Genomic DNA, 27209 nt, shown 5'->3' with positions numbered 1-27209 from the left:
AAATCCATTCAATACTTGCTAAAAATCAGTTCTGGGCATTGGATGATTTACTGAACAGAATATAAATAAAAATGTCTTGTTTTCCTAAAAAAAAAAGTTAAATGTTGAAACTATTTTTCTACTCTAACAAGAATTTTAATGAAGGTTCCTTATAATTTAATTTTCCAGTATTCTTGAAGAAAACTAGTAATTAAGTGAAAAACTTCTTTGAAAATGCTATATATAAACGATATATATTACTCCTTTTGGGAGCCAATTTCTTACCCAATTTTAAGTGCTGCAAGAACATCATAAAATTTGAAATTAGAATGCATAAGAATGCTAATGCATTTCATGTTATGCATATGTTAAAATTAAAGGTGGATGACTAAAAAAGCCCCAGTCTTATAGGGAATAATTCCTTTTCCAAAATTATAATATGTATATCTGGTTCAAGGTCAAGCAGATAAAAACTTCCCAATTATACTCACTTTACATATCCTTATGAAAAGAACTGTGTGAAAATATGAAATCACTGAAAGGACAAGGTGACTATTTTAAATGTCAAAATCAGTATTTTAACGTAAACTAAGAATAATGAGAACACGAAGACTAGTCATAAAGAAGCTGTTTTGTCATTATTTTAGAGATTACAACACACATACAAGTGAATTTTATCAAAATACAGCACATTTCTTCTACTATATCCATAAAAATCAATCCTATGTAAATAGTACTGAAAATCAACTAAAATGAGTTAAAATTTACAAAGAGTTGTTAAAGGGTTTCAATCAAAATACTAAAACTATACAATACAATAACCAATTAACATTTGAAAGAAGTGCAGTATTTGAGTTCACATATCTTTTTAAAAAGTGCTGCCTAAATATGACTAAAAGAATGAGCTGAACCCAACTCAATTTTGCAAAAATTAATGTTGGTTTTTTAGCTAGCCTGTAAGTCTTAATTAAATCAAGGTTGAAAAGAAAGCATAATACATTAAAAATTCCTGTTATATTTCTTTGAAATTAAAAATGAACATAATAATTGCATATTGCTTTAATAAAAGATTTCAGACTAGCCTCAACTAAAACAGTTATTGGTCTTTTATGGCACATTTTTCTGGTCCAAATAACCATGCATTAATTCTTACCATTGCATGTTACTCAAATTTTATTTGATTACATACAACAAAAAATTTAATAGTTTGGATAAACAAAATTAATAAACCTCTATCATTCAATACTTGTTACAGTAAGTAGAAACAAAGGCAGTTGGCGGTAAAACAATTACAACTTAGAAACCCTTTAAAGACTCTGAAGTGTCGAGTTCACATTTAATGTTACCTGTAGGAACAGCCCTTTATTTGAACATCGTTAGATACTGGTAGGCCTCAAGACCCATCCTTCTGCTCTACAACTTTCCACAGCAATTCTCTATCACTGTGCCAGTTTCACAAACTTACTTTGGTTTCCTAGCTCCATGTTTCCTTTTACTTTACCAAGGCAATACAAGGCCAAAAACTCAAAAGAGGTATTCCTGAACTTTCTTACATTTTCTGTCACAGGCAACATAGTCTTAAAACTGGCCTAAAGTTTTAGTTTCATTTTCTGCTTAAAACAAAAATTATAAATTAGATTAAAATGGAGTACTAATTATAAAACAGATTGCAAAGTACCACCATTTGCCAGAAAAAAAAATTAGGGGATTTCCATAGTACAGAAAATTCATGAACATGCGCTACAGCAGAGTTAAAAATTTCCTGTAACTAAAAAATTAAAAATTGAGTCACCAGTAGCAAATGTAAAGTCAGTGGCTATGACAAGAACAGAACTTGTAGAGTTCATAAAATGCAATTATTGTCTTTTACCTCTTTAAAAAGACAGGACATTTTATTGCATTATTCTATTAATAAAAACACATGAACAGACAGTTATTGTCTCATTCTTTGCTTCCAGATTTTTATAGGAAATAACTTTTAATCTGGCCTTGGAAAGTGAACCCACCAGCACCATCTTCACCTACTCATTCTTCAATTCAATATACACATAGCAAAAACCAACATTTCACATCTCTTGCCCACATCAAAAAAAGTAGTTTCAGCAGAAAACCAGTTGAATAAAAACAAGGGCATAAAAGCTATGAGATAGATAGCTCTGCCATCTGTCTCTGGGCTACAATCAAGGCTAACTATTGCCTTGCATACAGTTCAGTCATGTGTATGAAATCCAAAAATAAAACTAAATTTATACAAAAACAACCTACATTTGTTTTTGTAGCTTTGATTGCTATGTTTAAAAACCTAACAAGTTTTATATGGTATGAATTCAACAATCTCCTTTATATTCTGTACAGTGGTTCTTTCCCTCTAACCACAAGCTCCATTATTTCATTAATGTACAAATTTGAACATAATTGAATTCTTCTTTATATATAAAAATAGTCAAAATATTAATTTCCCTGCATGTATCTTCCAATAAATCTTGCTGTCCTTCCCCCCATTTTTTCCACAGTGCTTATGAGGAAACTTCTCGTACAATGATGAGTTCTACTATATTCTGGAAAGTTTTTAGCAAGGATACTGCTTGTCCATGTTCAATATTGATAAAACTGTAGCCATTGGCCTAGAAGAAAAAGGGAAAAATGCTTTTTAGAAAAAACTTTTCAGTCACTTATTTTCATTCATGCATGTAAATTTTTGCTAGGTAATTCATAAATCTAGCAAAAAGAACACAAGAGAACCACTTGGGCAATTTAAAACAGCATGAGGACTAATATACCCTATTCTATACCTAGGAAATACAACCTGCGAAGATGGAACCCAGCAATTCATACTTTGTTCAAGTTCTCAGACAATACTGCCCAGTCAATGATAGAGAGGACTTGTCCAAGAGACTGTCAGACAGGGTGCTCTGTGTATGTCCATGCTGTGCATCCGGGTGGACCAAACTGCAACAGGAACATATTCTTCCCATTGTCTTAATACTTATTAAGGTTTTACTCTGCACCAGACACAGTTTCAAGTGTTTCACATGAATTAATAAATCTTTTGATTTTCATAACACTAAAAAATTCTTTCCACTTATTTAAGAGAAAACACAAGTACAGACAGGAACAGTAACCTCAGTTACAAAAATGAAACCACCAATTCTCAAATGATTTGTAAAAAATAAATGACTTTGAGAGTAAGTGTGTGGGTGTAGAGGGAAGGAGAGGAGAAAAAGAATGCTAAAGATAATATGGTAGCCAAATGAAGTACCGACAAGTGTTGGTTATATTGTTATACAAATTTTCACTGAGCTTGAAATTAAAATTATACATTTATTTTTCTAAAAACTGTTTCCTGAATTTGTATGTCATCTTTGCACAGAGGTCATGTTAATCTCCTCTGCATCACCCCAATTTTAGTATATGTAACATTCTAGTGAGCACTAAATTTCAACTACTGAACTCTAATGTCTTTGTCATTTTTGATTTGAAGGTTCACTGTCATCTGAGCCAACAACAGTGAAGGTAGGGATAGAGAAGGAGATGCATTTGTGTCTAAGGCTTGTCTTTCTATAACACACGTGTTTAGGTAAAATGAGCTGTTCAAGGGATAAAGAAAAAAAGGGGACATGGGAAAGAAAAAACATTTCTTAGATATTCCTTTCCACTTTGACATGATAGTCTGTCTCCAAGAAGTAGTACTTTGAGTTCTAAATTAGTAAAAATTAACATTTTGGAACTTAAAAACAAAATGCTGTATGAGACATAAGTATGACTTGCAAGGTATAATATGGAAATAGTTTAAGCTACAAAAACATTAGGAAGAGTTGAAAATGAAAAAAAAATAGAAACATTTACATTAATTACCTGAATAATTTTATCACCTGGTTGCAGTAATTTTGATGCTGGTCCCTCAGGCTGTACCCTTGTTACAAATATACCCTTTAATAACAACAAAAACAAGGTAATTTAAAATAACAAGACTAGCCATGTTAAACAAGCTGTCTCCCTGACATCTTTGAGTAATACTGAGACAACCTAAAGTAGTTTTTGCTTATAATAATTCTGACTTTAGGGATTTCTGGTAAAGTGACAAAATTACTTTGTGTGTGTGTGGGCCCACACATAGAACATTCCCGCAACAAGCATGCATATGCATCAGAGTACTGGGGTTTGATCTTGGCCTGGGCATTGTCTCTAAGCTTTTGAAAAGTTAAGACTGTCAACTTTACCACTTAAGCCATAGCTCCACTTTTGGCATTTCACTGACTAATTGGAGATAAAGTCTCCCAGGCAGGCTTTAAACCATGATCATAGATCTCAGTCTCCTAAGTAACTACGATTACAGGAATGAGCCACTGGCATCCAGCTGAAATTACTTCTTTTGATATAGAGAAAAGCAGTAAGAAAATTAACAATCACCTGGTAGTATCATGCATATTTAAAACTTTGGTTATTTTCCTAAAACATTAACGTAAACGGACCAAGTTTCAAAACAAAAAGCTAATAGTAAAGAAGGTAGCAAAAATTAATAGCTATATATAGATTTACATAAATATTCACTGAATTTTTCTATTGCATATAAGAACTGAAATAAACAAAACTTTTAATTGTTCTGGAATATATAATTAAAACTTACATCATCCTCAGGTTTGAATGGGTTTCCTCTACCCCCAACACCTCCTGATATGCTAAATCCAAGTTCTGGATCTTTTTCTATTCTTACACGAATCTGATGTAATATGAAAATAAAGGAAACTTTACTATTTCAGAAATATTTACATGACAACATCCATATTTAAATATTGATCAGGATGAATTAAGTTCAAGGAAAAGGGTATGTAAGGATTCATCAAAAATAAACATTTGGGCAGATGAAGGGAAACTACAACACAGAACATTATGTTAATGAGTTAGTGAGTTAAAGGCACAGGGGATTATAAAGCATGGCTCCTAACTTCATTGCTTATTTTATGAGCTAGTGAATCAACAATGTCAACTTTATTTTACTTTTTAGACATTATGAATTTCATGACATGGTGCATACATTCAGAAAATATATAGTATTTTCACTTTCCATTTGTGGAACATCTAAATTACACAATATTTTTTTCCTCCTGGCTTGGTTTTTAAAATAGCTTAAAAAATCCCTTAATTTCTTTTTATAGTGACTCTTCAATTCCTTATTCTATTTATATGCTTCAAAGGAGTTGGGAATTTTTTAAAAACTTATCAATTGGTAATACTGTTTAACTGCTGTAAAAGAAGATGCAAAAACTTTTTTTTTTCTTTGAGACAAGGTCTTGTTTATGTATACCAGGTTAGTGTGGAACTCTTGGAATAACTCAAAGCTGGCCTCTGCTTCAGCCATCTCAATGCTGAAAATTATAGATATATGCTTAGCTTATATATACACCATGCTCAGATTCAAAAACTAAATTCTTTTTACAAAATCTTTTACCAGAAATTCAACTAAAATAAAGCAACTTATCTCTAAGCAAACTTCTAATAAGCTAACAAGATATAAAAATGACATGTAAGTGATATAACAAGATATATAAGCCCATACATTTTAAAAATTAAATACTTAGTAATTTAGAAACTACAGTCAAATTTCAAAATCTGAGAAGACTGACATGAAATAAATATGCCATTTCAGTTTTATAGTGTATTATTTATATTCCTGAGAAAGGGCTATCATCAACCAATTTTGGAAAAGCAATTGCCTTAAGAGTTAAAAATAATACCCATGGGGTTGGAGGCAAGGCTCAGGTAGGTAGAGCACCAACAAATGAGCAAAAGCATCAGTTATCAAGTTTGAGTTCCAGTCTCAAACAGAAAAGTAAAAATTATGGCAAAAATATTAAATCCTATATCATATGTTCATAAAGTCAAATTAAAAACTACAATTTAACACTATAAATTTAACAGAAAACTCAAATTTTAAACAAAGAGGTAAAAATGTTAAAACTCTGTATGAATTTATTACTAATAATTAACCTGTAAAAACACAAGGAAAGCTTTGTCTCAATTTCAAACAGTCTTGATTATTCTTACCTCTTGCTTTGCCAGTTCATGGCCTTGTCTAGGAGAACAATGGGGCTGTGCATATGGAGGCTGGTGGGCCACTTTCAGCATCAAATAATCAATTAGTTGTTCTCTAGAGGGATGCCTTGCCACAGATGCCTGAGGGGGATGATGGATTTGACTATAATTTGCCTGAGCCCTGAGAGGCTGGCCCATCTGTCCATTACTCAAAGGCATCTAAGAAAAACATGAAGTATCTTAAAATGACCAATAGTAAAGTATTATTACAAATACTTGGGTTTTCTTTAGGGAGTATTACAAAGATCACTACAGTTTTACATTCTAAATCATACAGAAACATGCCACGGATTAGTTTCCTCTCTTTTTAAACCTTAAAGGAACACAATGTCTTAATTCTTGCTTGAGTGCTGGTTAATTCATTCTTTTAAGCTCATCTATATACATTTTAGAAATCTTATATTCTTTCATTCTTTAAACAAAAAATCATATTTACATGTTAAATTATGTGAAATATAAATATCCTTCTTACAATTACCAAATGTTAAATAGCAAATAGGAAGCCAAAATTTTGTTAATTAATTGAGCCTCTTAGAAGTGTATCCTTTTCTCCTTCTATATCTAGACACACATATGCAAAAGGAGCATTTAATGTTTTTCCTCAGGAAATAAATTAACCTTGTGGTGTAATTTTTTTCCTAAGCTAAAAATATTTTTCCATAATTATTCCTTTCTTTTCAGAATTAACAAGTCAACCCAGTCATCTGTGTAGTATAAATTGGTTTATTCTTTACATCTGTGAATATGCATGTATCAGCAATTTTAACTTTGTAAATATTAATTCCACAGAATAGCAACCATAAACTTAAATGCTGCTACTCTAATTTTCATAAGATAAACAAAAATTGAGACTACTACTTTGTTAACAGACTATCTTTAATATTCAGTTTTTATAGATTTAATCTGAATTCAAACTTAAAATGACTTATAGAAATGCAGCTAATAACTCTTGTTAATGTGAGGAATTTGGCTGAAAAAGTAGGCTATATTTGTATTATAAATGTTTGCATATAAAAAGATTTTTTGTAGCCAAACATGGCAGCTTGCTTGTAATCCCAGCTACTTGGGAGGCAGAAGTAGGATTCTGGTCTAAGGCCAGACTTATGGGAAAGCTGGAGACCTTATTTGAAAAACAAACTAAAGCAAGAAAGGATCCGGAGATGTGGCTCAAGTGCCCTGAATTCAAACTCCACCAAGGGGTGGGAAGAGAGATTTTCTTGCACAGCAAAGCAAGTAAATGCTTAAAGCTATTCACTCACTTCAAACAACCTGGTTGGTTGTTAACACAAAGGTAACAAGGAAATTTCAGGTAAGTATGAGGAAAATAGATGGGCTCCATTTCTCTAAAATCATTCAAAAGTAGCAATGTTTGGAGAACAGTTTGACAAAAGTTTCAGAAATGAATGCTCTTTGTAATGTGTATCTTCCTGAAAGATAAAAAAGAAGTTTGGTTCTGGTGAAGAAAATTTACCGTGATAGTAATCATTTTGATTACACTAATGTTATATTTAAGAACTTAGTTCTCAGGTCTGAGAACAAGCATATGTGTTTGATGGCCGGGCACAAGGATATTACTCTGCAGCAAGTCCTGGTGAAGAAAAAGCAAAATGAAGTGCTGAATTATCTCTACAATTTTTGAAAATATAAAAAAAGCAAAGCAATAAATTATGGTTGTTATTACTTGGTAACTTGACTTAAAGCAACTAATATGCCAAGAGTAATTAACCCGTTGTGTTGTTGCTTTATTATTTATCACAAGTATGTAGATACTGTTGGCTTTTCTCTACATTTATACTGTTTAATCAGTGTCTTTGCCTGAGAAAAATCAGAAATTACTGGTGACCTCTGCCTTTGTGTATATGTGCACATGCTGTGCTAGAGACCTAACCCCAGGGCCTCTCATAGGCTAGACAAACATGTTACTACTAAGTGTTATATCTCCAGAACACTATTAAAAAAAAAAATCAAAAAACGATAAATACACTGGATTTTCTTCTGTAGCCCAAGCTAGCCTTGAACTTTTGATCCTCTTTCTCAGCCTCCTGAATGCTGGGATTATGGCATGTAATACTATGTGTGGCCTAGCCTATTCTTAAGGTTACCTGACACCTGCACATTTAGTCGTACCTAAGCCAGGGTTAAATACATGGAATACATATTTTAATAAGCTATGATTAGCAAATGCCTTGAAATTTTAAAAAAAGAATAAAGATAAACTCAGTGACCTAAACCACAAAATGTACATGGAAAGAAAAGGAAACTGCATAGCAGTGCCTGATTAAAAGAGATAAAATATACAGCATGTATGAGGGCCTACCCTCAAGAGCAGTATACAAGTTTTAATAAAGTCCTTCATAATTATATCTAGCTATATTAGTGGCATATAATTAGTTAAGAAAATGAGAAAGAATAGCTGAGTGATATCTCTGAAGGTTACTATATATCTATATTGGCCACAAGCAATCTTTATGTGATTACTACTTGTTTTTGCAAAAAGTTCAAAGAATAAAACCATTACTTATTCTGCAACAAAGACTTTCAGGGTGATTTTTAACCATATTCAATTTTTTTTTTGGTCATGGGCTTGAACTCAGGACCTGGGTGCTGTCCCTGAGAATTTTTGCTCAAGGATAGCAGTCTACCACTTAGAGCCACAGTTCCACTTACTATTTTTAGGTGATTTATTGGAGGTAAGAGTTTCACAGCCTTTCCTGCTTGGGCTGGCTTTGAACTGTGATCCTTAGATGTTAACCTCCTGAGTACCTAGGATCATAGGCAGGAGCTACCAGTACCCAGCTCAAAGAATTTTTAAATGATTTAATAATAGTAAGAGTGAATGAAGAATGAAGCATTTAAGAGTAATTTATCTTCAACTCTCCAAATAGGCTTACTGTCAAGAATGCAAAAAAGAAGAAAAACCAAATAAAAAAACAAAACAACAGTTCCCGACTGAAATAATAAGTAGTGGCTTCTACAGAAATCCAAAAGCAAAAGTAACATGGCTTTCCAGTGTAGAGAAATACATTGAGAAGCAGCAGGCAGTCAAATACTACTTTTTTCTTGTCATTTTTTTTTTTTTTTTTGGTTATAGTCCTGGGGCTTAAACTCAGGACCTAGATGCTGTCCCAGGGATTTTTTGCTCAGGGCTAGCACTCTAGCCACTGCTCCACTCCTGACCTTTTGGTGATTAGAGTTAACAGCCTCAGGGACTTTCCTGACTAGGCTGGCTACAAACCTTGATCTTCAGATTTCAGCCGCCTGAGTAGCTTAGATTACAGTCTTGAACCACTGGTACTTAGCTCTGAATTCTTTTTAAGCTGTACTAACTAGAGTAGGAAAGCTCTTATGCAATTAATTAAACCGTGTATGAGATTTCTAGCTGAAAAGCACAAAGTAACAGTAATCTCCCAGATACATCTGCATGTATTTCCTAAGCACCTACTTTCATCAAGCTGTCTGGAAGAACATCTTTGTGACTAAGTGAAGCTGATGAGTAGTTCTGCTGTCCTGAAATGAACATATCATCTTGGCAAGGATCTCCTGGACTGGATGGCTGAGGATGCTTCAATGTAGAGGAAATAAAAAGTAAACAAATGATAATACTCTTTGTGATGTAAAACCAAAATAATGATGATGCCTGAAAGATGATTAGGAAAATATTGCTAGGCAGTATAAAGAGGCAGACCCAAATCAGAGTACAATCATCACTGCTATCTAAAGTTAGTACCTTTAACTTCTTCCAAGCTATGTAGATAATCTATCACTTAAGCCATGCCCTAGATAATTTTTGCTTTTTTTAGATCGGGCCTTATGTTTTTGCTGGACTCCAGTCCAAACCATTATCCTCCTTTCTACAACTGCTACATAGTTGGGGTTATAGCTTGAGATAGGGTCTTGCTCACTTAAACCACAATCCTCTAGCTCTCCGTCTCTAAAAGCTGGGATAAGAGGCATAAGCTGTCATATCTGGTCCTAACACTCAATATTCACGAGCAACTAATATATTCCCATTGAACACTAAAATTAACCGTTGTCTTTTCTGACAGCATAGAAGCATATAGAATTAAGAAATTACAGTGGTGAGCACTATCAATAAGCTTATGGTTCTATAAAACTTGGAGTATCTTAATTCTGTCACATTAACATTAGTCCAGTATTTTAAAAGCACTGATTTGGAGAAATGTTTTAAAATGAATTAGCTCCTATCTTCATTTACCAAATAATATACAATTTACCCTCCCAAATGCTTTAAAGATAGAAAAATGAGATCCAATATATCAACTCTGCGTCTTTCTTTTGACAAATCTACTGGAAAATACATGATCTGTATTTTTGACTATCAGTTCTATTATGCATATATAGCTTAGAAAACAGAACAGATTGTATTTTTACAAAGAAATGTAAACTACGTCATACCTGAAAATAACCTGAATTCCACATAATGTTATACTATAGAAAATGTAAGAATTTAGAATTTAATCTTAAAAGAAACTGTATTTGCATTAGATCTATCACATGTAATTAGTAGTTACTTCAATCTATGGCTTAGCATTTTTTGGATATGGTTTGATCTAATTTCATGTATTCGGAATATACTTCATTTTCCTTCTTCTCTCTTCTTGCAATATGATTTCAGGATAACAACTTAGGCCACAGCTTAAATTTGAACTCAAGCCTGAATGTGTACCTATGTTTATCAACATTTTCAAAAAAACAAGCATATCATGAATGAAAACACATAATTTTATAGACTCAGACGCTGAATTTAAGAAAACTAAGCACAAATGTGAAATGATTTGGAAAGAACAATTGCTCCACACAGCTATCAGTGGCAATGATTACCCCTGAATTAATAAAAAGTGACTGGCTTTACCACATGGACTCTTTTGAGATGAAGTTTGAATAACTATCACTCTTTTATCCCTCCTTTACTTAAGTTGAGAAGTTTCAAAATGACTGCTGCTGTTGTAAGCATAGAAAACAAATGATAGCAGGTAACAGGACAGAACAAGACCAGACCTGGTGAATGCAAAGTAAACTAAATTCATGAATGGACTCTTACTCTAAAACGTAACAGATTAAAGCCAGAGACGCATTTAAGATGGGGTGGGTGCTCAGAAATAAAGTGAAGAGCTCAGAAGAAAGTGAACAATGAAGCGAAGTAAAAACAAAACTATGATGAGGGTGAAATAAGAGGGGAAAGATTTTTCCAGGATTAAAAAAAAATTGTCTAGAGTTCTCATGAAAATATTCTTTAATGAGTCACAGAAATTGTTCTGTTCTTCATGGTAGGGGGACATCCTTTTGACTTACCCATTACTTTCATTAGAACAGTAAATCTGTCATGATTAAGGATGAAATGTGAACAATGAAGCATTTAGGATTTGCCTTCCCACTGATAGTTATACAATTTCTAGTCTGAAATTTATGTCCAACAAAATACGATTAAACTTAGGTACATATAATGCTTTCCAATGGCCAACTTTTCAATTAATGAAGTTAAAATTATTCTTTCTTATCCAGAAGTGTAACTTCTCTGAACATTTAAAATACTATTTATTAAAATGAACTCCAAGGAAATGCAAACACGTTTTTTTTTTCTTGTTACTGTTGTTGGTGGGGTCTTTGCTTTCACTTTTTTTTTTCCTTAGAGGGAAAAGAGGGGGCCAGAAAGGGAATGACAAACAAAAACTTATTCCTCCTTAGCTGGATGCTGGTGATTCATGCCTATAAATACTAGCTACTCAAAAGGCTGAGATCTGATGAACAAGTTTCAAAGCCAGCCTGAGCAGTGGCTCAAGTGGTAGAATGTCAGCTTTGAGCAGAAAAGCTAAGGGACAATGCCCAGATTCTGAGTTTAAACTGTAGTACTGTTAAAAAATATCCTCCTTACAAAAGCTGTGGATTACATATAAAATAGTCCTATAACCATGAGTTTGGAAAAGCAAGCTGATTTTAACACTAAGATTAAAAACACTGTAAAGAATAGTCTTTAAAAACATTTCAAGTAGTTATTCCTACTGTTTACCTCTTTTTGCATAAATGAACAAGAATTGACTATATCATTAGCTTCTGATGGGAGAAACTGAGGAAATAAAGGTTTGAACTAAATCATAACTCAACAGAAATAAACCATACTTGAAGAAAGTTTTAGAACTAAGCGATGAAAGAACTCAGAGGAAATGAAAATTTCTAACCAACAGAGCACTTTTTTTTTCTGAAAATGTTAAGGCATTTGAATATTTTAGTTTTCTCTTCTATGTTCTACAAGTACTGGTCTACTGTAGGTACTCACTCGAAAAATGTGCCCACCAGAACCTCTTCCGTCTGCAACACTCAAGGCAAGACTGCCCTGGCTGCCATGCAGATCCCTAGAGCTGCCATAGTGACAGCTGCTTACAGCAGTAAAATTGGAATTAAAGGACCTTGACAGCATACTCTGAATAAAGAGGGGATAGAGTTAACAGAGATTAGTGTAGCATGCAAAATCCACAGACATGTTATGTATGCAGATTTACTTATAAGTATCCCCACGCAATACCACATGGAAATAATCATGCAACACAACTTTCTGAGCCACTGAAACTGGCACTACTTGCCACACATTACATGACAACACACACATACATAAATTACATGTAAATACAACCATTCACATGTTTAAGCACCGTGGAAGAAAGTATGTACACACATTTGCTTTAATTTATTAAGTAATATTCTTTCCTTTACTCCTAACATGACAGAAAACAAAGTGACATACCCAGCAATACCTGAACTATTTTCTCTATGTAAGAATAATTTTACCAGCCAGTAACTAAGTCCAATGCACTTCCATAGACTCAATTTCATTTTATATAAATTTTGTCCAAGTAACCTGAGCATGTAAGTATACATACTACTAACAAAATATATTGGTAAAAAATACAAGACTAATGGACTAATGGCTCACTGAAATTAAAAATTATCCCCCACACTTAGGAGAAAAGAAATGTAGAAAATGCATGTGTAGTGAATTATTTGTCCTTCAGATAAAAACACATTAAAGGAGAGGTAGTGTTGCAATCTCCCATCCTGGGTTTACATGAATACCCTAGCCAGTAACCCCAAACTGAAGTCGCGATTCTCAGTGTTCCTACTTGTTTATCCCCAAACTTGTTAAGCGCTTGCTGTTCTTTCATGTGGATGCTTTTAGTCACATCCCTGAGTATTAAGAACTGGGTCAAACTGGGGAAACTAAATTTTTGCCATAGCTTGTTATTAAAATTTCTTAACAAGCAATTACATATTAGTATTAGATAATATATACCTTCTCTAATACAAGAAAAAGCACAGGATTTCAGAAAGAGCTGTAAAAGTACTACAAAAGTACTACATACTTTTTAGTCATTTTGTGGTTTCTAAGGTAATAGCTAATTGAAAAACTAAACACTAAGGTTACATGTTCTCAAACAAACCATTTCTCCAAGAATAAGGATTTTACAGAGAAATTTCAGGTTTTTTTTTTTTTTACAAACATTTGATCAGATATGAAAATAGAGAAATCCTTATGTATGCACATAAATATATGTAAACACAGAGCATTAATGTGTTGGGTGGTAGGAGCCTTTTAATATATGCAGATCTTGGAACAAAGCTTTTCCTGTCATCTCTAAACATATGTGAGCTTACTGTAAATATTGAGCTAATAATAAGGCTTAACGCAGACCTCATACGGAATTCGGGGTTGTACACAGACATCATCCATGTAAAATTGCACTCCTTGTAACAACGTACAGAGTTCTATGAAATGCTAAACAAGATATTCTGGGTGATGTTGTCCATATGCTGAAGGATTTACAGTAAGTGATTAGTGTTGGACAGGATTTGGGGTTATGGCTCAGTATAAGCAAGTCCCTGTGTTTGATTATCAGTATTAAAAAAAAGTGAACATGGCAATTTATCATGTATTACTCACATTATAGTTTAAAAGAGGTTTGTATCTGGGTTTTCATAAATGAAAGAATATTATCAAGTGCAGCAATTCAACCTTGTGATTAAAAAAGCTATTTCTTTTCAAATTTTGCTATTTTAATTAAGTCATGAGATTTTCAAGGAAAGGTCTGTGTTTGGATTCAAAGTTTTTATTGGAGAGGAATAAGTAGGTTGCTACTAAAAAGGCTTAAAACTAAGTTTCAATAAAATATCTCATATTACTAAACTTTACTGTGCAAAGAACTGTTCAAAGTACTAAATTTTAATTTCAGGAGTTACCTTACAAAGTAGGGTAGGAACTGTAAAATCTCCTGGGGAAAAAATTAAAATGCCTAGTCTGTCAGAGCTATGCTGTGTACACATATGTCCATCTGTCTATGTGCATGTAGGCAATAAATAATGATCCATATAAATCATGTGCTGCTAAAGTTCCTAATTGGTAATATATTTATGTAGTGCTTTCAATGTGTATGCTGCTGTTTACTATGATTCCTATATTTTATGAATAGCAGCAAAAAAGAATACAGAAAAAGCAAACTTCTAGAATCATATTTAGAAATTTTTGAATACAAGAAAATATCTGTTTAAATTGCATTGGGGACTTACAGAAATAGAATTAAAATGTAAGATTAATTTTTATCATGTAAATTACTCAAATTATGCTTCAGTATTAAGAATTCTAAGTTATTTATTGAATGAGACTTTTAGGAGGAGGATGTCAAATAGTACTAAATTATCCTCAATAAAAACAACCACATATAACATTACAGGATCAAGTTTTCAAACTAAGTGCAAAAAACCCCACAAAATGGTCAAAAATAATCTTTAAAAATCTCCAAAATCCCTAGAATCTACATGGTAAAATATAAGAACCGCTCATCTAAATTAAAGGAAAAAACATAAAAATCTACACACAAATGTTTGGTGGTCTATACCATCAATGAAGAAATTCCTGGCAGCAAGTAATGGGGATAAAGATAGAAGATGTTGGATAAATCTCACATATGTATACATGTGGAATAATGTCTCTAGTACCACTACAAATTTCAAATTAAACAAATATACATGCATATATATTTTGTTGCTAGTAATGTAGCTTGAACTCAAGGTCTCTCACTTGTCAAGCAGAAGCTCTACCAGTTAAACCATGCCTTCAGCACCTTTTTCCATTGGTAATTTTTTTTTTTTTTTTGGGTCTGGTCGTGGGGCCTGAACTCTGGGTCTGGGCACTGTCCCTCAGCTCTTCAGCTCAAGGCTGGCACTCTACCACTTGAGCCACAGTGCCACTTCCGGCTTCTTTCTTTTTGCTTATGTGGTGCTGAGGAATCGAACCCAGGGCTTCATGCATGCAAGGCAAGCGCTCTATCACTGAGCCACCTTCCCAGCCCCTCCATTGGTAAGTTTTGAGGCCAAGGTCTTACTTTCAGCCTCAGCAAGCCTGAGTTGTGATCCTATTACTTGTGCTTCTCCTTTTCTCTGGAGATGAAAAAAAAGCACAAACCACAGTACCTGGCCACTGGTTGATATAGAATCTCATGAACTGTCCAGATTGCAATCTCAGGATACCTATCTCCCAAGTAGCTAGTTACAGGTTTAAGCCACTGTGCCCAGTTTAGATCTCTAATTTACGTCATTAACTCTAATTTTATTTTGTGTTCCAAGCTCTTTGTACACCCTATTATCACGTTAAGTATGTTCAAAACCAATTACCTTTTCCTTTTGCTTAATCTTTCCACTCTACTACATTACTTCAAAGATTCCAATCTCTCTACTACTAATACTTCTAAAAAATAATATTTATGACCAGAAACCAGAAACCTCACTGCTTCTTGAATCCTTTATTTCACACAATCCCCACAATTGTAAAACACTTTATCAGTCTTTCAGATTCATTTCCAATTTCAGCCACAATCCTAGCCAAGGCATATATTATTTGGCAGTTCATGACTGAACTTATTTCCTAAACTAACTCTTACCAGCTCATCTGGAACACTTTTGCCTGAGATATCCTAAAATAAATCTGCTATCACGTCAATTATCAGTTCAGAAAATGAAGTGGCTCTCCTCATGTTTACATTGTTCAACTGAAATTCTCCTTTTGGGCTTTTAAAGTTGTTCCATTCACTTCATATATCATACAAAAATGTTAAAGTAACAAGAGAAATATCAGATTTGGTTTTTAATTTTTTTGGTGTTAGTTCTGGACTTGAACCCAGGGCCTGCCTCAGCTTTTGTGCTCAAGGCTAGTGCTCTACTCCTTAAGTCACAGCTACACTTCTGGCTTTCTTGGTGCTTAATTAGAGGTAAGATTATCATGGACTTTCCTGCCTGGGCTAGCTTTGAACCCCAATCCTTGGATATCAGCCTTGTGAGTAGCTTATAGGCATGAGCCACCAACACTTGACATAATTTTTTTTAACTTTTAATTAAAACAATTGTTTAAGCAGCATACCACAACCTATCAAAAAACTATTTTGGTATTCTAAATAAAAACAATTTTAATTGGCTGACTTTTAAAATAGTTTAGAGTATTATGAAGCCATGTTCATTGCAGCACTATTTACCATAGCCAAGGTATAGAATCAGCCTAGATGTCCCTTAATGGAAAAATTAATCAAGAAAATGTCCCCCCCCCCAATATACACACACACTATATATTGGGCTGGGAAGGTGGCTCAGTGGTAGAGCACTTGCCTTGCATGCCTGAGGCCCTGGGTTCAATTCACAGCACCACATAAGCAAAAAGAAAAAAGCCGGAAGTGGCACTGTGGTTCAAGCGGTAGAGTGCCAGCCTTGAGCTGAAGAGCTGAGGGCCCAGAGTTCAGACCCCATGACTGGACCCCCCCCCAAAAAAAATTCCATTTTGTGTGTATGTATGTGTATATACATATTCATATACTAAGAGTGTGTACGAAAGAATGGTATTGCACTATTTGTTTTCTGTGTTTTCTTTTTGCTAATCCTCGGGCTTGAACTCTGGGCTTGGACACTGTCTCTAAGCTTCTTTTGCTCAAGGCTAGCACTCTACCACTTGAGCCACAGTGCTACTACTGGCTTTTTCTGTGTATGTGGTACTGAGGAATTGAACCCAGGGCTTCATGTATGTGGGGCAAGTACTCTATCACTGAACCACATTCCCAGCCTTATACTGCACTATTTGTAAAGACTTGGAAAAAACTATGGTAAACAAAATAGTCAAGCCCAGAGAGACAAAGGATGTGTATTTCCCCTCATATAGGGAAGCCAAATTTAGCTTACAAACACTTAAGTAAATATATTGGGTGGCATGCAAGTGTATACAAATGTATACACTGAAATACAGCAGGTTCAAGAGACATCTCAAATAGTGTAATCCCTTAGAAAGCAAAAATCAAAATTCAGCAAAATAAAACACAGGAAGTGAGTACTTGAAAGGGGTGGGGTATGGTCAAGAGGGAAGGGGTAAACAAATGAAGAGAAGAACTCAAGGGACAAGACTCCAATTTATCTAACTAGAAATTTAAGAAGAGTAAGGGAAAGAGTGGGTAGATGAGGGTTGAGTGAGTATACTGAAAGGGGTGACACTGATCAAGATATATTGTGTTCATAAACTGCTTTGTTAAAAGGCAGCTCCTTTCTATAACTAAAAAGAATAATTATACTAAAAAATATGCACATCTATAGTCTTTCAGAATAAAGACTTTTTCAGTAGCAATGACCAATACTATTACATACATATGCTATATAAAAAGAAAATGATAGTAACAATCACTATCACATATATCAGATACTATTCTATCTATTAGCTAACTTAATTTTTAATAACAATTCTAGAGTAGCCCTTGCTTTGTACCTATTTTATAGATGAAGCAAGGTAAGGGAAATCTAAGTTTACTTTTCAATTAGCTTACTATGCATTAAACATAGTTCTTTTAAAAAACAACAACAATGGATTATAGATTTTATTAATATCTACCTAACAGGAAATTTTAGGAGAATAACTTTTTTTTATTGTAAAGGTGATGTGCAGAAGGGTTATAGTTACGTAAGTCAGGTAATGAACATTTCTTTTTGAACAGTGTCACCCCCTTCCCTCATTTTCTCCCAGAGAGTAACTATTTTCTTCATGAAGTTTTTTTAGTATCTGAGTGTTTCCTTCAAAAAATAAACTTAGATATCTTCTGATGAGTTGCTTTCATTTCTTATAAGAAAATGTTATCCTATAATGTACGATCAAATAAAGAGAAAAATTTAATTGATATTTCTTGGTTATACTCACATGCATTTACATATGTATACTTACTTAAAAAGTACATGTAAATTTAAAAATAAGTCATTAGGCATGTAACTTACATTGTGCTTCCATTAGTATAATTGATGAACTCTGTTACTTTATGGAGGGAGTTGCACTTTGTAGCTGAACAGGTAACAATATTTTAAGTACCTGGCTACACCTGGCTTTTAATTCCCTGTTTATCTGAGATATTAACTCTGATAAGTGGGAATATTTGGTCCATATCATAGGATCAAACTGCAACACAGAAAGATTTCTGAACAGTAATGCTATGTAAATCCTATACAAGAAAATGGCTAGTTCTTTTTTTAAAGTTTTTTTTTTAATTTAAAGAGTTAACATAATTATTTTAAATTGTGGAACATCAATTTTTTTATAATATACCTGAAGATAAAATTTTTACATAAGCAGTCTCATATGTAAACGTTAAGACCAGAGAGAATAAAACATTAACAAAATCAGTTTACTAAAAAACTAGAGAAAATAAACTAGAAAAAATATGGCAGAGCTCTTAAAAGCAAACATATTCAAGATATTTGCTGGAAATAAGCTGGACGATATGACAACATACTCAACTGGCTATCTGAGAAGTCAATGGCTTGGCAACCACATTATGGGAAAGAGTATCATGTATGTATCTTTAGAAATAGGGAGTTAGCCTATCGGCTGCAGATTTGTGTTCAGACAGTCTTCCTTGTTTTTCTCTGAAGGCCTCTCTTAGTTTCACTGAATTCTTACCTCTAAGTAAGTATACAACCAGAAAACTACTATCCTATGTTCTCCAAGAAATTGTACATCAAAAAAATCTCTTCCTCTAAATCTATAACTCCTTCTCTATGTCCAGTAATAATGGCATTTCTAGTAATCAGTTATTCAACATACAAATCTCAAGCTTTATCCCTTCACTCCAATGACTCAATATAGGAATAAAGTAAATAAACTTTGGTAAAGTCTGTTTGAGAACTGTCTCTTGAACTCATTCCAGTTTCTCAACTCTATTTGAACAGTTCACATTTCATTTCTTAAATGAATCACTTAGCAGTTTCATAACTCGATTTCTTTTCCTCTTTCCCCTAAAATCCAGGTGCATACTGCAATCATCAGTTTACTTATAAAATAGAACTATGTTCAATAGCCTCAACCGTATGTACAGTTGCAGCTGAAACAAAACAAACAGATGGGAATGAAGGAGCAGATGTCCAGCTGCTCAAAGTTGAGAACCTCACTGAAAAGAGCAAGCAATCACAGGCTAGAATTATTCAACTGATAGGCAATTAAGGATTTATTTTTAAAAAAATACTGTTTAATAGAAACTAAACATGGGAAAGTAATAGAGAATATACATAGGAAAAAATAAACATAGGAAAGATAATTCTTGAGTAAAACCCACTGAGAGATATAAAGCTAAATCTTAATTTTTTTCCATATTTGGGTCCTATCACTATTATAATAGCAATTTTATAAACTATTCTTTTAACTCTTTTGAAAGATAAAGATCTACATATAAAGTTATACAGTGAGCATAAGCATTTACCAACTGCACAGAGCCATAAAATACTCATCTGAGTTCAAGTGTATCAGAAATGCAGATCAGAGAAGTCAAGAATAAATGCCATGCCAGAGTCATCTGTGTCAGTGACAATGTTAGTTCATTTAACGTGGGACAAAAAAATCTTAGATGAAAAATGTACATTTGCAAGGGTTTCCTGGTATTTTGTTAATTATACAGTAAACTATTTTTATTATGTTATATATAATATTTACATTATCAGTAATTATTGGTAGTCAGATAAGAAAAATTCTGAACAGAGGTAGATATGTGAGTAAATCTAAAAGGTATACACATAAAGATATAAAGTGAGGATATAACCACTAGAAACACTACATAGTAAGGGACAAAGAAGCCTACAATAGCATCTCAACTCTCCTAGTTAAATTTAAACATGGAACTCTGTTCTTTGTACTAGAAAAAAGTTCCTATGAGTAGAAAATAATTTAGTCTTCTTTCACTTTTGATTTAAAAAAAAAAAAAATCAAAGAATGCCAAACATTTCTAAGGATAATAAGTTTAAAAAGAATAATTTTTAAAAATGTATGTTCAATTACCTTTTCCAACTTTTTGGCTTCAATGTGTCGAAGTACTTGTTCTCTCCAATCATGAGGAACTTTACTTTTTCCTGGAGGATCTAATAAAGAATGTTCAGAACCAACCCTTGCATTTGGTCTTCTCGAAGGACTAGTCCGTGAATAATTGAAGTCACTAACTGACATAGTTCTCTCTGGTATTTCATTAATAGAAGGGCGAGCACTCTGAGGCCTTGATGCATTTGGACCATCCATGCTGTATGTTCGGGCAGAAAGAGGTCTCTGAGATCCTGACATCCCTGCAGGGTTTCTTCCCACTGAGTGTAACTCTCTGTATGATAAATAATCTCCTTCAGGAACTTGGGCACGCCTTGTGGGACCTTGATCACCAAGATTTACAGAGGCTGTTGAGGACACACTACTTTGTCGCTGAATTGTAGTTCGATGAACTGCAGGAACTAGCCGGTCACTTGGTGAGATGGCCCACATTTCTCCAGGTCTTGCCGAACCAAGTCTCTGATGTAAATGGTATGCAGTATTAGCTCTAACATTGTTATGGTTAGAGAAATTCATATTGGCAGAATGTTTGGCGTAACTATGACTTTCTGTGCTTTCTGATCTAGGAAGGCGCTGAGGAGGAAAACTGACAGGCTCTATCTGGGGACTCTGTTTGGAGTGCCACAAAGTGTCTTTGACTGTAGCATTGCTATATTGTATATTATATTGTGGAGGACCATATGTTTGAGGTGTAGATGGTAAGCCACTTACTGTAGGGGCTCTTACTGTATCTGGCTCTTCAGGATTATGATTTGAATCAAACTTGAAAATTGCCTTTGAACCTGATATTAAATCAGAAGATGAAGAAGAACCAGTAAATACTTGCAATGGTTGATCATACAGTAATGTGGCAGACTTGCTCCTTACAATATTTTTCCCATCATTGGCAGATGTGATTTTACCTATTGTACTTGGCTCCTGAGGTCCATTATCACTAAGAATGTCATAAATTTTTAGCCCTCCAGAATCCATATTAGTTACGCTATGAGATTTCACAACAGATCCAACTGGACCACTTTTCTGAGGGGAAAGATTTTCAGTGCTCTTAGAAATACTCATGTCAACCGAAGAATTAGTGTCTTGTGGTTCTGTTGTATTAGGAGACTGTGGTGTTTCCTCAGAATGACCATTTACCTTATTTATGGGTTCCAAATTAGGATACTTATTTCCATTTTGTAAGTGCTCAGTTTCCCTTTTAGAATTAATGTTCAAAAAGCCTGTTCCAAGGACTATATCCTGTGTTTTTGATCTTTCCATTATCTCTGGTTGAAATGTATCATTAGTCACAAGTTTATTAAGATTCATGTTGATATGGTCTAGTTTATGAGATTCATCAGATGTGGCTGCTGAGTCAACACCTTTCCCAATGAGAACTAATTGTTCTTCAATGTTCAAATCATAATGAGGTAAGTTAAAATCTTTTTTATCATGAACTTTGATTTTTTCTTCTGGTGAATCGTTTAAAATATCTCCATTTTGTAAGAGACTGTTAAAATTTTCATCTTCTTGCCTAAAACAAAGATAATTTATGAAAAAGTCAAGTTCTCTTGGTATGGGAGACCATTACTACCTAATTATAAGATGTCTACTAGCAGAAGTTAAAGAGAGCTGATAAAAGCCCAGACGGTAAGTATTTATTATGCATGTACTTTATTGTGTATCAAAATACATATATCAAAACATTACCATAACCTATTTATATGTGTAATTTTTGCTGTTATATATTAACTAAATTTAAATAAAACTTGAGCAGTGGTACTCACTAGACACTATTGTGAAAAAGAACTATACAACCTGTGGGTGGGGACAGGTGGTTTGGGGACAGAGTGAGGGAAGGGGTAACACTGTCCAAAAAGAAATGTACTCATTACCTGACTTATATAACTATAACTCCTTTTTATATGATCTTTATAATAATAATCAAAAAATTTTAAATTGTCTCTCAGGGTACTTGGTGGCTCATATTTGTAATCATAAATACTCAGCAGACTGAGATCTGAGAATTGCATTTTAATACCAGCTCAACCAAAAAGTCCATGAGACTGTTATCTTTAATTAACCACACAGAGGGGGAAAAAAAAAGCTGAAGCAGAGCTGTGTCTCAACTGGTAGAGTATTAGCCTTGAGCAAAAAAGCTCTCAGGAATGGCGCGCGCGCGCGCACACACACACACACACACACACACACACACACACACACACACACACACACACACGCCTCTATAGACAAGTAATAGAAGTTATAGTAAGTTATAGATAAGTAAAACTTACTGATAATATCAAGATTAATTTACTTGTCTATAACTTACTATTTTTTCTGCCCCTTTTCAATCCTTTCATTTTTTAAAACTGTCTCTCAGGGTACTGGTGGCTCAGGCCTGTAATAATAGCTACTAAGCAGGATGAGATATGAGAACAGCAGTTCAAATCCAGCCAAACCAAAAAGCCAGTGAGACTTTTATCTCTAATTAACTACATGGGTGGGGGAAGCCAAAGTGAAGCATATGCTCAACGTATTTTGTCACAAAATGTTTTAATAGAGCTAAACTATGAAGAAAGTTGGAATTATGTATTCCCTTCTGTTCCTGAATCTTTTCATAAATATGCTAAAAAAATGAAAGGATTGAAAAGGGGCAGATAAATTGAAATAAAGATAGTAACTTGAATAATTTAGTAAAAAGGCACAGGACATTTTCATAGGTAATTATGAAGCTTTACATTAGCTATACATAATAATATTAAGTATTAAATTCAAATACACAGGCAAAGATAGTATATAAAACAAAGAACTGCACAATCACCCAAAGTTCTGTGTTAATTATGTAAAAATGATCAGAAGAAAAACTAAATCTGATAACTAGTATCAATGACTATAGTGCATTTAACAAATGTTTTATAAATGATGCTATTCCAAAATTATACAAAACATTTTATTTCTATTTGGTAGTATACAACATATTTGTGTCCTCTTGAATGTATCTTGTATTGCCATATGCATTGATTGCTTGATCAATCCTTACTTCGTAATATAAAAAGCATGATTTATAATATGCTATACTTTCCCAACAATAAAACAGTAAAATTGTTAAATTTTAAAATTAAGCATTATTTAACAGCTAAGTGATTATAAACTAGTATTTTAAAACACTAGGTCATAGCCTAAAATTCAGAGAACAGATACAAATGATTAAATATAATTGCAACTACATAATACCTAAAGGCATTTTGAAACAGAAAATTCTTCCTCTTTGTAGAATGATATAAAATAATTTTCATTAGTATGCCTGTTCAGAACTTAGGAACAATTTAACTCTACATGACAGTTAAAAATATCTGTACTAGGGGCTGGGAAGGTGGCTCAGTGGTAGAGCGCTTGCCCTGCATGCCTGAGGCCCTGGGTTCGATTCCTCAGCACCACATGAGCAAAAAGAAAAAAGCTGGAAGTGGTGCTGTGGCTCAAGTGGTAGAGTGCTAACCTTGAGCTGAAGCGCTGAGGGACAGCACCTAGGCCCAGAGTTCAGGCCCCAGAACCAGACACACCCCCCCCCCAAAAAAAAAAGAAAAAAAAAGTACTATTAGCAGTTGGTTCATCAGCAGTCCAATCTTTCTCCTATGCAAACTCTAGCCAACAGACTGGCGTGGTCTTGCATTGATCTTGCTTTGACAACCAAAGAGCTTAGATAGTACAAATTAACTTTAAACGTCCGCTAAATTCTTGGCTACAGCAATTGTTAACATTTACACTGATCTCCTAAGGTTTGTCATACAAAATTAAGTCTATGCCAAATATATACAGCTTGTCATGAACATTCAACGGTATTTCTCCAATGATGCGACATTTCTTACAAAAATAACTTCAACATAGGTTGTTCACTAATGAAAAGTATTGATGTATAGTCATTTCATCAAGATTAACAATTATTGTACAAGTATTTAATTTTGTTATAATTTTCACAAACCTGATTCTGGAATTAGTATCAGTATGAGTTTGTTTCACTGGAGAGCAGAGTGAGGTGTCTTGACTACTATCAGTATTAAGAGAAACTGAATCAGACATCCGAGATGGGGAAGAACAATTGCTGTTATTCTGGTTGCTATTGTGTGTAACTTCATCTGATAAAGAATCTGTATCCTTTGTATCATCTGAAACAATAAAAAATTTAGTATAATGAAAAACTCACTAAGAACTTACGAGAAATGTTTTGCAGTTATGAATAACGAAATTTATATCATTCTGATTCTTTACAACAGTTAAAATAGATTACAAGGATAAGATAATTAGAGGGACCTGCAAAAGTTCAATCTTAAATATATACCAAAACCCATCAATTTTCAAGTAATCAAAGTTAGGTTAACAAAGAATTTGATTTAGTTTACTGACTACAACTGAAACTGTAAATCAATTAATAATTTAAAAAATTCTTGGGCTGGGAAGGTGGCTCAGTGGTAGATTGTTTGCCTTGCATGCCATGAGGCCCTGGGTTTGATTCATCAGCACCACATAAGCAGAAAAAAAAAGCCGGAAGTGGCGCTGTGGCTCAAGTGGTAGAGTGTTAGCCTTGAGCTTAAGAGCTGAGGGACAGTGCCCAGGCAGAGTTCAGGCCCCACAACTGGACCCCCCCCCCAAAAAAAAAAATTCTTGATGAAAAGTTATAGTTTACCATCCTAAATTTATGTGGGTAAGAAATTACTTCATATGCACATAGGACATTTAAAAAAAATCTTTTCTAGTAATGAAAATATGTAATCAATATACAAACATACAATAAACAAATAAATGGATTTTTCAAAGGACAGTTCTCTCTAAATGTTTTTATGGCAACTTAAAGAACTATGAACGTCAATCTCTCAATTCATGAGATGGCTGTGTATGTAACAATTATATTGAACTCAAACAGTATGTTCTAATATAAACTAGAAGGGCAAAAAGTAGTATGTTTTGAAAGTCACCATAAAAAAAGACTTCTAAACTCTATTGTAGCTAAATTATAGAAATAATGTATATAGACACATCCATGGGAGACAAGGAACTAAGTTATTTTTGCTGTTCTCAGATCCTAGAAGCAGAGCTCATGTAGTTTTGTAATCTCATTTTCAAGGTAACTAGGTCTTAGATTTTAAAATGCTTTCCTATACATATTTCTCTTATTTCTTCTCTTTATAAAGTTATTATGACAACCAGATAATAAAATGTAAAATATTAGTATATTACCTAAACTAGTAAGTGAAATGCTCAATAAATAAGAGGTATAACTACCATAAGGGCTATGTTGATAGTACCATTGATGCCATGAAGGTAAAAGGCAGGATAGACATTTGATATACTGTAAAGATAAGCAGGCTTTGGTGGCAAAGAATAGTAAAGAGCTATCTTTTATTTTTATTTCTAGGAGTTTGGAATTCGTGTGTGTGTGTGTGTGTGTGTGTGTGTGTGTAAAATGGTAGGAACTGGTAGGAAAATAATATTCTAGGATATATAAGACTAAAATAATATTGAATATGATTGTATAACAGTACTGCACTAGATATGAATATAATACATTACATACATTAGCCTCACTGCATGTAAAATTAGGATACAGATGTGAATCAAAGTAATCCAAGGATCATATGGTAGATAAGCAGTAGAATTGGAATTCTAATAATCTAGGATTATCTGCCTGTAAGGTTTATGCCTTTACAAGTAAATCTGAATGAAAGAAAAGATTTGCTATGATTATTCTTAAAAATGAGATATGCACAAGAGTTATTTTCAGGAAGGTATGTTTTAAAACTTTCTCAAACAGGCTTAAATACACACACACACATCAATTCTAGTCATGAAGCATCCAATGGTATCCCTCCAATAATCATTTTTATAAGAAAATTTATTGCAAAAAATGTTAGAAATTTTAGTCAGATCATTTCTGTTCTTTGTGTAATCATTAAACATCTAACCTTTTTTGTTATTACTAAGTGCTACAACTTTTGGCTGGTTAATAGAAGTTTCAATTAATGGTGGTCGCATCTCTGCCATTTTCATCTCTTCATCAGAAGAAAGTTCTTCAGATTCCTATTTTAAAGAAAAGGGAAAAAATTTTATGAAAATCAAGAATACTAAGAACATGTCTAATGTCTAAAATTACCTTTTCATGGTAATAGTTGATGAAAGCCATGATATAACTTTTTTTTTTTTTGGTCAGCTGTGGGGCTTAAAGTCAGGGCCTGGGAACTGTCCCTGAGTCTCTTTGTGCCCAAGGCTACCACTTGAGCCACAGGACCACTTGCAGTTTCTTTTTTTTTTTGTTTTGGTTTTTTTTTTTTGAGTCCGGTTGTGGGGCCTGAACTCTGGGCCTGGGTGCTGTCCCTCAGCTCTTCAGCTCAAGGCTAGCGCTCTACCACTTGAGCCACAGCGCCACTTCTGGCTTTTTTCTTTTTGCTTATATGGTGCTGAGGAATCGAACCCAGGGCCTGAGACATGCAAGGCAAGCGCTCTATCACTGAGCCACCCTCCCAGCCCATCCACTTGCAGTTTTTGAGTGGTTAATTGCAGATAAGAATCTCCAGGGGATTTTTCTGCTGGGGCTGGCTTCGAACTGTGATCTAGCACCTGGCTAACTTTTTAAAGATATGGCAATAAAACTATAGTACTTACTAACAATATGCTAAATTACCTTGCACTACCTTCTGTAGTGACCATATTCAAGTATATAGTGATTACTATGTGTCTGTATTATGCTAGACAAACCAAAAGACTAGAACACATCCATCTC

General features: G+C 33.9%; 1 protein-coding gene and 1 pseudogene across 10 annotated transcripts in view; both read right to left on the bottom strand.

Annotated features, from left to right (window-relative positions):
- Positions 1 to 592: 592 nt before the first annotated feature.
- Positions 593 to 27209, bottom strand: part of Erbin (erbb2 interacting protein) — a 125049-nt gene continuing 98432 nt past the window's right edge. For 2 of the 10 annotated variants that reach the window (XM_042690779.1, XM_042690778.1), the window contains exons 19-27: positions 26395 to 26509; positions 24417 to 24600; positions 20423 to 21968; positions 12368 to 12511; positions 9515 to 9634; positions 6025 to 6231; positions 4607 to 4699; positions 3835 to 3909; positions 593 to 2603 (exon numbers count right to left, since the gene is read on the bottom strand). In XM_042690779.1, the coding sequence (XP_042546713.1) occupies positions 2496 to 2603; positions 3835 to 3909; positions 4607 to 4699; positions 6025 to 6231; positions 9515 to 9634; positions 12368 to 12511; positions 20423 to 21968; positions 24417 to 24600; positions 26395 to 26509 (2592 nt within the window). In that variant the 3' untranslated portion in view covers positions 593 to 2495. Of the gene's footprint in view, positions 2604 to 3834; positions 3910 to 4606; positions 4700 to 6024; positions 6232 to 9514; positions 9635 to 12367; positions 12512 to 20422; positions 21969 to 24416; positions 24603 to 26394; positions 26510 to 27209 lie in introns of those variants that run through there. The other 8 variants (XM_042690786.1, XM_042690784.1, XM_042690780.1 and 5 more) reach the window with 7 other exon arrangements.
- On the bottom strand, positions 3311 to 3411 carry LOC122117391 (annotated as a pseudogene).

The sequence above is a fragment of the Dipodomys spectabilis genome, unplaced genomic scaffold (genome assembly GCF_019054845.1).
Source record: "Dipodomys spectabilis isolate Male_0828 unplaced genomic scaffold, ASM1905484v1 ptg000140l, whole genome shotgun sequence".
In the NCBI taxonomy this organism is placed as follows: Eukaryota; Metazoa; Chordata; class Mammalia; order Rodentia; family Heteromyidae; genus Dipodomys; species Dipodomys spectabilis.
The sequence above is the reverse complement of the archived record's forward strand: the minus strand, read 5'-3'. Positions and strand labels throughout refer to the sequence as shown.